Source organism: Syngnathus floridae, chromosome 6 (assembly GCF_059516105.1).
Source record: "Syngnathus floridae isolate MCC-2025c chromosome 6, RoL_Sflo_1.0, whole genome shotgun sequence".
Taxonomy (NCBI): Eukaryota; Metazoa; Chordata; class Actinopteri; order Syngnathiformes; family Syngnathidae; genus Syngnathus; species Syngnathus floridae.
The window spans coordinates 7047649-7061844 of NC_142418.1; the positions used below are offsets into that span (position 1 = coordinate 7047649).

Consider the following 14196-nt stretch of genomic DNA (forward strand, 5'->3'; position numbering starts at 1 on the left):
CCCTCGTGAAAAATATGATGGTAGCAGCAGGTTGTTGTGGATAAGCGCATGTGGCTCACAGTTGAGAAGTTCTAGTCTTGGATCTCTTTGTGTAGTTTGCATACGCTTGGGTGGGTTGTCCCAAGTACGCCGGCCGCCTCCCTTCATTCAAAAATATGTATTTTATATTGTGATTTGCTGGTGAACAGCCCAGCTCAGTAAGGACTCACCCTATAGAAAAGGGGAGTATGGAAGATGCAATGGCCATTAATCTAAATGGGTTGCATAAGCAGGATGGGAGGTAGTGTAGAGAGAGTGATCGAGGTATGTTGATGATGGAGGCTCGTGCATAATAACTCTGGCCGCTGGTCAAGAAAATGACAATGCTTTGGATTGGAACTGCCAAAAGCAGGAAGGCTCTATTATCATCCGCAGAGCGACACTCGGGTGTTTTAGAGCAACACGCCAGCCAATTTAGCACACGAGCAACTGTTCAAGAAAGATGAGCTCTTTTCATAGTATTTAAGTATCTGAAAAATGTGAAATGAGTTCACGGTGAATTGACAAAGTCCTCGATCCACCCTGGTACCGTGTTGCCATGGCGTTATCTGTCTTTGCCAACAATGGACTTGGCAGCCACTATGAGTGAATTTGAATTTGATATTAACATTGTTTTCAGGGCAGCCACTGTAAGTGAATTTGATACTAACATTGTTTTCAGGGCAGGTCAGCCCCAATGTTTCTGTCTGTTGTTAAGAGCGTGTTGTCCTCATTATATCACCCCGAAGAAGCTAACGCCTTTATGCAGTAAACGTCTGGCTCAGTGGCTGCTCCGATGCCATTGCGAGGTCATTGCTTTTATTCGGGCCTCATTGCAAGCTGTCTGTCTATTGAAATGGCTTGCACTTTGCTTTCTCTCTCTCATTACACAGTCACTTTTATCTGCTCGTCCACTTTTTCCCTTAGACCCTTTGTTGCATTTATTTCTCTTGAGACGGGAATCAGATTTTTCTCCGTTGGCTCTTAGGCTGAAAGAGGGCAATTTCAAATGCAGTGCGTGTACATATTCGGTCATTCACTTGGGCTTGCATACAAATGTATACACAAGGGCACCTTTTACATCCCTTTGGAAGCTTGGGGTGTCATTATTGTAGAAGAAGTGATAACATCATAGTCATGCCTTCTTTAGAGATTTTCATCTGGCTTTCAAATACCCAGGTGTATTTTAATGAATTGCAGCATTACTAATGTATTAAAAGAAGGTTCTGAAACATTCAACACCAAGCAACACCTCAAAAAAATACTTTTCAAGTGCCCCCAGTGAATAACATTAAAGTTGGCCTGATTAATCTTCCAAAATTTGAGTTTTTTTTTCCCGTTTATTCTTATTTGAAATTATTGTAATCCACAATAACGTTAGACACAAACTCTAGTCAAATAATAAATTAAAATATATAGCACATGAAAGTTAAACAGAAAATTCAAGATTTCAAAAGTTTCATTACAAATCCATTGTGGTGATGCTGAGAATGTGAATTGACTCCATGCCCGAACATTTATGGACTTGACTGTATACAGCTAAAAAAAAAAAAAAAAAAAGGTGAAATTGAGATATCAGTGATAACCTCATATTTTTAATCAAGAATTCAAATGAACCCAAAGGAAAAGCAAGTATCCTGGCCGCATGCCGTCGGCCTTTCCATTCAGCCTGTGTGTGTGTGTGTGTGTGTGTGTGTGTGGGGGGGGTGTTCTTACAATAGTTTCTCCAATCGATATTGGATGTACATGTAAAAGGGAAAATGAACCACTGTTCCTCACTGCTCCCAGTGTTCACCCAGGCATTATAGTTGGAGGCCTTGTTATCCCTCAACCGAGGTGGCTACAGAGAAGTGACAATAATGGATGGACGACAATAAGACACGGAGGCGGCGGAGGTCGCAGATGTGTAATCGAGAAGTACATTTATAAGAGCTTTGTGTCCCCGTATAACAATATTTCTGCTCCATTGGCGCAAATGCTGTTTCCTTTATAATGTCAGAGCCCATGAAATGTGACAGACAATGTACCACTCGTAGAGGCCCTCATCTTGTCTTGTGGCTTGGCATCTTAGTCAACGCTGTCTCCTCAAGGCGCTTTTGATAATAAAGTTATTTTTAAGGGGGAATATTTTCCCAAACATCATAAAACATCCACTGCTTTGGGCCATGTGACAGTATGACCGGAGCGACGTAATAGGTAATACATCAACTCTGCTGTGTGTGTGTGTGCGGGGGGGTGGTGTGGAGGGGGGCTGGTTGAGAGAGGGACTGAGAAAGGCAGAGCGTGTGAAACCTGCATTTATTGACAAATTTTGTAGCCCGTGTAACAGTGCTTATCTTATCATTGCGCCGACAGTGTTGTAAAAACGATTTTCTCATAGGAGCTGATCGGCAGCCTGTGATTTGGCTGCCCCCAAGCCGTAGTTTGGAGACCACTCATCAAAACATTTGCTGACAAGTCACCAAGCCACAAATAGATAGAGATGTTTTTAAATATATACCCAGTGACGTCTCTGCGGGTAGATGGTGTAGTAAGTGCCTCTAGTTTACATCAGGCCACATCTGGGCTCTCCACAAGCCCGCTGCGCCAAACAGCAGCAAAAATGATCCTGCCAGTGTTTCAGAATAGAAACACTGTAAACATCCCAGCCTTCTCAGGTGTTAGCAGATGTTTCTTTTTATCTTTTTAACCAGCTAAACCGGCACACACTCGCAGTGACGGTCTCTAATTAGCGGCTATTCAAACACAAGAAATGAAACCCAAATGGCAGTTGTGCACATTTTCTAACGTTCAAGTGTGGTTTGCTATTGATGTGAGTCCAAGGAGAAATTTCTCCTTACTTAATTTAGATTTTCAGTGAAGCTTTGTAATATGCGGTCCGATGATCTGCTGGGCATTGCTGAGGATGTGATCTAATTCTGAATCTGAAACTGGAAATGTAAAGTAAGGCTCGGTCCTTATTTTTTGCAAATATTTATTTTTTATTTTTGTACAGCTAAAAGCCCATTTACAATTTGTAAGGTATATGACACTCATTGTGTTTTAATACCAATTGTTTTCATTTGCTAGCATTCCTGTGCTTTGTCTATATGGAGTTTGATTTTTTTTTTTTTTCTTTTAGCCCAATCAAATTTCGGCCTCTTTGTGTTATCATGTCAACCTTGCTTTCAGAATCAGATTTGTTGCCTCCTCTAACTTGAACTATATTAACAACAGGACTTATTTAAGGCTTATTCAACCAATCAGATTTCAACTTCATCCGCACAGGGCGAGTACCTTGATGATGTTGACATTTTTTTGTCATCTGATGAGATGATCAGAGTAAAGCCAAATTCAACCAAGAAAACCCGTCTGGGGTCATCTGCACTCATAATACATTAAATAAGATATTAATTAATAATGTTAATGTAATAAAAAAGTTTTTGTCATTACTATACATCAATATTGATTCTGAACCGCTCCAGATGCGTGCGTGTGTGACTGTCACATGCTGTTATACTGCATTTTCTTATGGCCTTGATTGGTTTTGTGATTGCAACGTGAAAATGGTGGTATCAAAAGGCGCATCAAGTAAAGCCCCCAGCAAAGGCCCGGGTGCCTAAGGTAGGGCTCACTTTGATGAAACTATTATATTCCATGGACCCTTGTATTGTGCTCTCCTTGCACAAATGACCGATCAATAGCCCTAAAATGCCAGGAGTAGATGACTTTGCAAAAGCTTATGTCACCATTTAACAGGGATCAAAGAAGCTGATCTTGATGTAATAACGAGTAGCCTATCTTGATTCCACTGTGTTTGCTATGCTAATAAGGGACACAAGTCCTTTTATTGTTACCGCTCCTCTCATTAGTGTGGCAATGCCCCTGCTGCAAACTATGGTAATTATTTTCCTCAATTTTGTACGGATGCTATAAAAGGCGGGAGACTTTGTGCTGTTTTAAGACAGTAACAGAGGAAACAGTGAAATATTTTCACAGGGAGGTTTGCAAATCATAGCGTCAAAATTGGAGGCAGATATAATGAATGGAAATAGACTTCAAAAACGCTCCTCTGTTTCCTTCTTGGCGTTCACCAGTGTCTGGTGTGTCCTTGTTCTCACTGTGATTGATCAGCCTCATCTTCAGCCGTAATTTGATCAGAGATTTTATGCTGATTTATCTTTTCATCTAATTAATTCCTCATCACTTGTGTGGCCCTTAGAGCCCGGCGGTGGATTTGTCAGGAGATTGTGCGGCTCTTCATGTTAAACCAGCTTCTATTATCTGATAGATGAGGAAGATCACTTCTGGAGTCAGAGTGAGATGCGCTTACAAACAACAAGTAAGACCTGTATTGTATATGTATATACTAGGTCAAATGAGGGCTGCCATAGTGATGTGGCATATAAAAATGCAGCATCAAGAGCTAAGGCACACTAGCTTGGGTCTGCAACAGGGTGAAGGTGACCGCGCTTGCTGCACTGACGTCAATCAACCATTGCAAAATTCAAACTAAAAAAAGAAAAAGAAAATCAACAAAATATACAGTATATAATGCAAAATAAGAGTAAAAAAAATACAAAAAAAGAATTACAAATAAAAATATACATACAAAAAAGAATGTGGAACTAACTAACTAAATAAAAATATATATACGTATTTTGTAATTATTTCTTTGCATTTTCACTTTTATTTATTTTTGTTTTGTTCCTCCATACCCACACAGGACAAATTCTCAACATAACCTTTTGGAGACATCCAAGATTCAGGTCTTTGCTGACTTTGACTTAGAAAAAAAAAAATACAGCCGATATTCTGTAAATTTTTGTACCTTAATTTACTTGGCTGACACATTTATTAACTTCTCTGCTGAGAGACTCATCGATCATTAATAGTCATTTGCATCAAAGAGCCAGCTGCTACGCAGTCGATTGTTCTGTGCATTTGCACCTTTTTTTGCACAAACAGTAGGAATTTGGTATTTACAATTTATTCATGAGCCACACATGCATTTTTTCACTTCGACTGTAAGCGTTTCACTCTTTCTTTTCGCTTGCTAATTGCCGTTGTTGCTTCATACATGCAAGCTCTGTGTGCGTGTGTGTAAGCCACATGCTGCGTCAGAGCATGCGAATGGGATAGAAAATGTGGTTTCAGGACGGTGGTTCGGTTTCTGTAGCGTATTGATTTCAAAAGCTTTCAGTGCGTGGCTAATTTTTCATATGAGGTGTGTGCATGTGGCCCCGGGATTGAGGTGTGTAGTGTATAGCTAATCTTTGTCCCAATTATATGTGTGTGTGTGACTGTGTGTGTGTCTAAGAAGTGTATGCATGTTTTCGCACACAAACCGGAGGATTTTCAAGTCTAATAGCACTTTTTTTTTTAACAGCTGGATGGGCATATTTTGTTGTGCTTGGTGATGCATGCACGCTTCTGGAGTGGATTGAATACACAAAATGGCAGTAAAGCAACACAATCAAATAACGCTCAATAAAACTTACTATATTGAAAGAGCTTGTGGGATTTTAGCTCAGTGAGCATCTGAAGGATTAACTACGCAAGTGTTCATTGTTTTTTGTTTGTCTTTGTGTGTGAGTATCTTTTTTTTAGGTGGTGGAAGGGAACTGAGGCCCTGGAAGACTGAAGTGTTCTGATAACCAGAGAACAAAAAATTAAAATGGCTAGCTGCACAGTACAATATAAGAAATTATTTTTTATGCCATGCTAATATAATGCATAAATGGCCAATAATTGGCATGATACTGGAAGCTTGCAAATAAATGGCATCTTTTTGCCATGCATTACTCTCCATTAAGTGTCTGCCAGTAAATATTTATCAAAATCCTGATTGAGCTTGCTTTTTTCCTGGGACAAACGAGTGGGATAGATTTCAGCCACGAGAAACTTATAATAATAATATAATAATATTGTAATAATTGGCATGATACTGGAAGCTTGCAAATAAATGGCATCTTTTTGCCATGCATTACTCTCCATTAAGTGTCTGCCAGTAAATATTTATCAAAATCCTGATTGAGCTTGGTTTTTTCCTGGGACAAACGAGTGGGATAGATTTCAGCCACGAGAAACTTTAAGCAGATACATTTTTGTGGCTCGACCATGTCGAAATATGCAGCCATAAGAAAGTTGCTGTACAAACTCGCATTTATTTTTATCAAGGCGTGGTTTCCTGCATACAGTGCTTTCGAGACAAGGGCTTTTTTTTTCTCATGATTTTGAAGCCACATTATATTTTAGACCTTCAAATTTGGCTGGATTGTTAACGACACTCTTCTACAATGGGCCTCAAATTTACTGGACATTTATTTTCATATTTATTTCCAGAGTATTGCATTGGAGCTTTACTGTAAAGTGATGATATTTAAAATCTTGAGTAATTGAGCATGCAGTTTAATGGTTTACATTCATTGGTGCCCCATTACTTTATTGTGTTGCACCCCTGCGGACAACATACGATAACAAAGTATAAATATTCATAATATTCTACCCTAATTGTCTGTGCCATTCGTCAAGTTACTGCTGTTGAACTATATTTAAAGCTGAGCTCGTCTGGGGAGCCATAAGCCACCAATTTACCATAAGCAAAAGAAGCCACACTATACCCATATTGTCCCTTGATTTTTAATGCCTCTCCGCCTGTCAAATCAATTACTAAATTCACGCTCAATGAGAAGGGATGTAGGACCAAAACCCCCCCCCCCAAAAAACTGTCTATGTGGGAGCACGAGAAAGAGAAAAATGTGCCCCTGAAGGATCGGGGTTGGTGTATGGCCGTGACATTTTCTTTACAAGGTCTCGAGAAGCATGAAGCATACTGTTGTGGGTTATCACATTTACTCCTGCTTTTCAAGCTCTGTGGTTGGCTACCCGTGAGGGACTGACACTTCACCTCCACGAGTTGCCGTTTCACTCCATCTGAACATCAGAGGTTGTGAGTCTGGCTCTCCAGCAACTGGATCCATGCTCGCGCAGCTTTGTATGCCTCTAAATTATTCACTTGGCTTTAGCTGTGCCGGAGTGTAAAAGATGGGGTGAGACGAAGGTGCGCTGAAGCTACGAGATAATAGGAGGTGAAGCGTGGAAGATGATTAATCTCCTTGTGATTCCACTCTCCGCTCGCTTATTTTCCCAGGTGCAGTGAATAAGAGGGGATCTGTATCCAAAATGTATTTATTTATTTATGTATATAGAGGAATTACATCGTGATTGTTTTGGTTTTGTTTGGATCAGCTTTGAATTTTGTGTGATTTTAACCTGGGATCTCAACATGGGCTAAATAAGGTGTCCAATCTGAGACAAAACGGTCAAAATCTTTTTTTTTCTGTGGTGTCCTTGGTTATGTAATTAGATAGTATTTAGGATTTGAGACGGTAAAAGCGCAAAACGGTGAGTAATGACTGTAATTGAGTTAAACCTGTTTGCGAGGTGAGTACGGCTATTTTACGTTGAATAGTTTCACAGAGAAGATATGAAGGTTACTTGATGAAAAAGTACAAACAGTATAGTTTCTTGCATTTCTTTAAGTTTTGTTTTCATCATTGCGGTGTTTTATTTTTGGTCCATATTTGTAATTTATAGTGACTTAACATGAGAACCAAATGAAAAACTGTAAAGCTGAGAGATGGTGCAAAGTCAATTGCCTGTATGCGACAACCGTTTGGAATGTCTTGAAGAAACGGGAAACCACTGCAATGGTGTACTAAAAAACACATGTCGAACATATTTTAGCAAAAAAAAAAAAAATACACAGCTGTACTGTGGATTCAAATGGATGTCTGATGCTTCAAACCGATATGTGCTTTTAAATTTTGTCTCGAGTGACGATCTCCCCCTAATTCCTGATTTAGCATGATGATGCAAGATGGATGAAACAATCCATTCAGGGAATTTCTGTTCATTAAAAAGTGTCGATTGACTCATTTTTGCTTCTGAAGGCCTTGCACTGTATTTGCCACACACAAAGAAATTTTAATTGAGACGGAAAGGAAGGGTGAATACAAATAATTTAGAATAGAAAGATTGGTTGATAAGTAAATCATTCTGTCCTTATGGCAGACTCCAAGCTGGAGTGTTATGCTAATGCATCATGCACTGTTCTTCATCGACATTCAGCTCAGTGCACAGCAATGATGATACATTCAAATCTCTCTATATTGCAGTGAAAATAGCCTTTCAACTACGGGGAAATTAACATTCTCCTTTGCAAAGGATATGACATATTCATATCCAAGTAAATCCAACAAAAAATGTCACTTTCTTATTGTCGAATAAGAAACACTGAAATAGAAATAATGATCGTCCACAGGTCACTGTCACCGATGTCAGCAGTGTATCGATTCAATTTGCTTTTTCTCCTCGTTATCAGGTTGGTTAAACATTAACACAAGTTAATCAACTCCAGCGGACCTAGAAAAACATTCCCGAAATGTTCCACATTTTGGACATTTGACTTCCTTCTTGTTTTTAGCACATCATAAGTGTGCGACTCGAATTCTGGCTGTGATCTTCTTTGTGTGGTGTTTGCTTTGGTTTTCCACTGCACGCACTCAAACATGCATGGTAGTTTAATTGAAGACCTCAAATTGTACATTTGTGGGATTGATTGTATGTGCCCTGTGATTAGCTCTTCAGATTACTTGCTCCCCTAATTAGAACACAAAACGGATGGATTGGATAAGTGGATGATTCTTGTTAATTTGTCAAGTGTGTTGAGGATTCACTTTTGATTCACAATGGTAAACATTGTTTTCCGCCATACTAAACAATTGTGAGTTTGTTTCTTCTAATATGTGCATCAATACAATCTTCTTCTAAAATAAGGGGTGCAGTAGACAAGGTGACGTTCTGGTATTAGAATTATAGTTACAAAGCAAAACTCAACCTTGCATATGAATTTTCAACCACTTGAGACAAATTAAAACTCGGTGCCCTGTTCAAAGCAGCTGGTTTTAGAAACTGTCGTGTTCTACCTCATGCAGATAAACCATGTCTTACTCCACCCTACTGTGGGCTGTGCCAAGGCGAGTGTGGCATTGCGTTACCATGACGACTAGTGAGAGTGAATTCTGGCAGAAACATGGCAGCCGAAGAAATTGCATTGAACGCTTGAGTCTCGAACAACTTGGAGAGTTTTGGATCATTACTGCTGTTCTTTTCTCATCCCGACATGTAGGTGGATTATTTTCTGGTGGCTATGCTACCCTGTAGCTTTAGTGTAATAGTGTGTGTTTATGTGGCAGTTTGCAGATCACTGATAGCACTCTGCACCCAACAAGAGTCTTTGAAAATGATTGTGCCTCTGTTTAGTTTTTCTATGAACAAGAAAAAAAGAACAGATTTTTGCTTGTGGCTGCAAGTGTTTTCCAAATGGGGGCAAACACAGTGCAACTTGCTTCAAGACATATTTCCTGGCATAGGAAGCTCACTAAAATGGTTTGGGATTTCACACTTGATGGGTGGGCAGAAACCTTTTCATCATGACATCATTTTTGGATGGCATTAGTCTTCATTTTCTGGTAAACAAACACATGACCAAGATCATTTGAGTGCGTGGCTTGACTGATGATTTTAGTCTTCTTCTCTGCTGCCGTAGTTTAAATGTCTGAAGTTTCAGAGGAAGGAAAGGTTTTCCATGTGTAGAATGCTCAAAAGAGAAAGGCAGGAACAGTTCCATTATCTTCATTCAATACTGATTAGACCTTGTGGGAATAAGATAACACGAGCAATGAGAGAGTGAATATTTATAAACAGTCTAGCGATCTTGCTATATTTATGACATCCACTTGATTTTATCAGCCTCACCAAGTTTTACCCAAGTACCCTGTAAAAAATGTGGTTGTCACCTACAATCTTCCAGCTGGAAGTACCCTGGTTCCAATTGTTTACATCTTGTTAGATGTGTTTTGAAAGTCAAAAGGCAAAATAACTTGTAACTGTGGCTGTCAAGCAGTGGAGGACGATAACTTCCCGTCTCCACCATCCAATTGTTGAACAGCAACAATGTTCGACTCTTGACAAACTCTTGACAGGAATTTATTTTGGCTTGAGATGTGAAAATACACCGAAACCTTGATTGCTCCAGCCAATTTTCAGTTTTGTCAGCGACAACCTGTTCCTCCAAATTGGGCAGGTTCGTACTTGGAAACACAACGGCAAGCCGTGTGGCGCAACTGTGCTGAAATTATGTCGACCACGTCTTCTGTAATTTATATTTTACATATCTTTGCCATCTTTTCTGTGCACTCCGTCCAAGCACATTATGTTGTGTAGCAGCAGTTGGATTACTTCACTGTTGATGCATACAATATGTTAAAAATTCCAACCAATCAGATTGTTCTGGTCCTGAGGCTGCAGGGACAGTGTGAACAGCGACAGCGAATACTTTGGAGCACAGCACTGACTTAAGATCACACTTAATAATTCAAGAACCTGCCAGAAATGTTGTATGGCCCATTTTCCTCCCATCAGAATCTCACTTGTTCAAATTGCAAGGTTTCAAGTAATACTCAAAGCCTTAAATTGTTCATTTTACACTACATGGAGTTCATGTCCTGATCTCTTCTCGTGCATGTTCCCTTTGGTGTCTTAATAATAAAAAGTTCTAATGAAACAGCATTATTTTATTTCACAAAGACATGTCCAGTTTTGATAAAACTGGTGCCATTCAATTGTCATTGTCCAGGGGTTGCTTTGCAAACTAATGCCAATTAAAATCACAATGTCTTTGGCTCTCTGTGATGAGGAAAATGTATTACATTTGTTCACTCGCTAGCATGGCCTTCGGAGGACTTCATAAAAACCCCAAAGATTGCAGGGATTTCTTTATGTCCTCTCAGAACCTTTGCGTGTTGGTTTGGGCTCCTCTTCAGTGCTTGTGCACTTCTGATCCGTTTGTGTTTTCCCCCTCTGTCTCCCTTCTGTTGCTTCCCCTCTTCACCCCTCCCTGGCTCTTCTCTCCTTTCTTCTTTTTTTTTGTTTCCCAGATGAGAGATGCATGCTCCAAGAGGTGTGTGTGTTCTGGCAGTGTTTGTGTGTATCAGTGTGTGAATGTGAGAGAGAAAGAGAGCGAGACATAGTCCAAGTCCCTAACACAGAGCATGCCTCTGCGTCCGGCAGCCGGCAAGCATGAGCTACCCAGCCCTCCTCGGCAGGACCACCAGCAGCAGCAGCAGGAGCAGGAGCAGCAGCAGCAGCAGCGCACGCACACACAACAGCGCGTGCACACACCACCGTGCGCGCACTCCTCTTACGCACACACCGCAAACGGCAGCCAGGGAGCCAGCACCGACAGCGGCGGTAGCTCCCTGGAAGAGGACAACGGCAGCGCCAGTAACGGTGACAACGGCAGCGGTGTTCCCGTTCCCGTCTCGCCGGCTTTCCTACCCGGTGCCACTGCACCCATGGAGGAGCCCACGGGCAACACGGTCGTGATCCGCATCGGAATTCCAGACCTGCAACAGACGGTAAGAGACACACTGGAGAGGAGACTGCATGGCCTCTCCCCTCTCTATGAATATACTTTTTTGCTTCATTCATCTACTAGTTTTCTTACTTTCTTTCTTCTATACCTTCCTTCTTCATCACTCTGGTTCTTTTCCTCCCTGGGAATATTCATCACGCCCCCTAATAAATCAAGCTCTTCATAAACTGGGCTGGAGCTGACTTTGACAATTGGGCACTTAACCCTTACGTAGTGTTCATTCTTTTATGCGCATGTTCCGAGGCAATTTTGACCAGGTCTAAGAATATCTTCATAATGATTCTCTAAATCAAATCGTACTGCTCTATTCAAATAGTATCAAAAGCTTGTCTGATGTTAATGAAATGGATGATCTTTTCTTAATCTATTAAAAAAAAAAACATCCCTGGTGCATGTCTCACACTTGTGTCAAGGCATGGACCCTCTGACCTCTGTATGACTTGTCTTCCTCATGTATCCTATGCTGTACGACTCTTTCACCGTCTCGGGCTATCCCCATGACGTGTCACTGACCAACAGGTCCATGTGTCTGCGGCAACCTGTGCATGTGGTGGAAACGGACTGTTGCATTTAAACACCATCCCTCAAAAATGCACGCACATGACTTGATCCTGATAGCATTTCAAGATTCCCCCTTAACCATTTAAAGACGAACCGGTGCATGTTTCTGCCGAATGTGAAAATCTGGTAGGAACACAGACAGTTCTCTCTACTGTTTTAAGATTATTTATGAAAAATGTGCCCCCTTTGTTGTAAAAAAATACACATTTATGGCATGGGTAGTTTTAGTTTTGAGATTCTTACCATTTTAGTTGTTTTAACACACACTGCTAAATCCATTTAAGTGAACATGGTCAGACTTGGGGGCGGCACTGTGGCGCACTGGTTCGCACGTCCACCTCACAATTAGAAGGGTACGAGTTCGATTCCACCTGTGCGGAGTTTGCATGTTCTCCCTGTGCCAGCGTGGGTTTTCTCCGGGCACTCCAGTTTCCTCCCACATCCCCAAAACATGTTTGCTAGGCCGATTGAGCACTCCAAATTGCCCGTTGGTCTGAGTGCAAATGGTCGTCTCTGTGTGCCCTGCGATTGGTGGGCAACTGGTTCAGGGTGTCCCCCGCCTACTGCCCGGTGACTGCTGGGGTAAGCTCCAGCATGCCCGTGACCCCCGTGGGGACAAGTGGTATAGAAAATTAATGGATAGATGATGGATGGATGGTCAGACTTGACCCTTAAATAAAAACATTTGTTGCACCTGTACAAAAGAATGACATTTCTAAACTTTCATTTTTCTTTAAACAGTATAGAAGATGGATGGATGTATTAAATGTCAAGTTCTCAAATTTTAGGGTAAAAGAATGACATTTTGGGTACTTAATTAAATTTGCTGTCAGATGTCAAAAGGAGTGAAATTTGCCCCGGACCGTCGGTACATAACGGTTAAAGCAAGAGCTGGAAGTGAGGAAAGGCAAGGGGGTGGGTACAGAGAAGAGACAGAGGCATGAGAAGGATTATAAATCTTCATGGTAGGGGGCCGACAAGGTGGTTGTGCAAAGGTAGTTATGACCCAACTGGGAAACTTTCCATTCTTCTCCATAAAATAGTTCAATCCATTAGTCTGTGGCATTGATTACGTCCACAGAATCCAGTAAATGCATGCACGGCCTCTTTTCGTCCCAAAATGCACAGCCAAGCACATCTTTTTGTAATATAAAAGCAGGAAGTGTCACATCTACTCGTCCATTTCCATTTTTTAGCAAAACACAGCAAAAATTTTATATTTATTAGATACCTATAGCTCCCAACATCAGTCGCAGATCTCATTTGTTATTCAGATGAATTTTTGCGCAGACTCAATGGCAAAATCTTAAAATACGATCGCTGTCTGGTTGCGATGAACTCAATTCACTTCACAATAAGCAGCAGTTTGGAAAATATTGAAAAAGTAATCAAAAAAGAGACTTGAAGCTGTTTTCTTCCAGGAGAAGTTTGCTGTCAGACCAAACATAAAACTAAGACAACTACACGTTGTGTATTTGAAAACATCACGCAAGTAGCGTAATGCATCGATAGTCAGTAGGTGTTAAAACCACTGTAAAGTAATGGTAAATTAAACACAAATGGTAAAGCAACACATGTAGACAGTTAATATTATGATGCTCATAAGCATATATTCTTTCTCCTTTTTTTCATCTTTGTGAGTCATTGCGAATTCAGTTGAGATGTCTCTTCTTCATTTTTTGTTTATTTCTTCATTACCTGTTTATTATTTCTATTTCATCATGTTTGTACTCTGTTTTCATAATGGTCAATATTGTGAGTTCACTTTGGTTTATTATAAAAGGTTGGGTTTCTTTGAAAAAGGAAACTCATAGTTCATTTTATAATGGATAATTAGACCTGGATGAGATTGACACCTGATTTAACATTGCAGATAAAACAAAACTTTTTTACGCACATAACACATCAAAGTGTCGTACTTATGTCACTAGTCCTTTTGCTACTACACACGAGCAAACTGCTGGAGAAATACCTGGTGACATTTCCCGGTGTAACGATACAACACACACATATACACAAATGCACACACTTACTATTTGTCCATTCTAATGGGCCCTTGTCATCTGTCCTCGACTCACCTTCCCTCACATTTCCTCGGGAGACCTTTATCCGCTAATGGTGGTGCAAAATGCAGATGA

The 14196-nt window shown here is 40.6% G+C and overlaps 1 protein-coding gene across 7 annotated transcripts in view; it reads left to right on the forward strand.

The window, feature by feature from the left end:
- The window catches only part of shank3a (SH3 and multiple ankyrin repeat domains 3a), a 126034-nt gene that overhangs the window by 23503 nt on the left and 88335 nt on the right, over positions 1–14196 (forward strand). For 6 of the 7 annotated variants that reach the window (XR_015859262.1, XM_088379895.1, XM_088379894.1 and 3 more), the window contains exon 1: positions 11134–11480. Coding sequence is in view for 6 of the 7 variants with exons in the window: in XM_088379895.1 (XP_088236021.1) it covers positions 11418–11480 (63 nt within the window). In the remaining variant the exon portion in view is untranslated. Of the gene's footprint in view, positions 1–11000; positions 11481–14196 lie in introns of those variants that run through there. The other variant, XM_088379900.1, reaches the window with a different exon arrangement.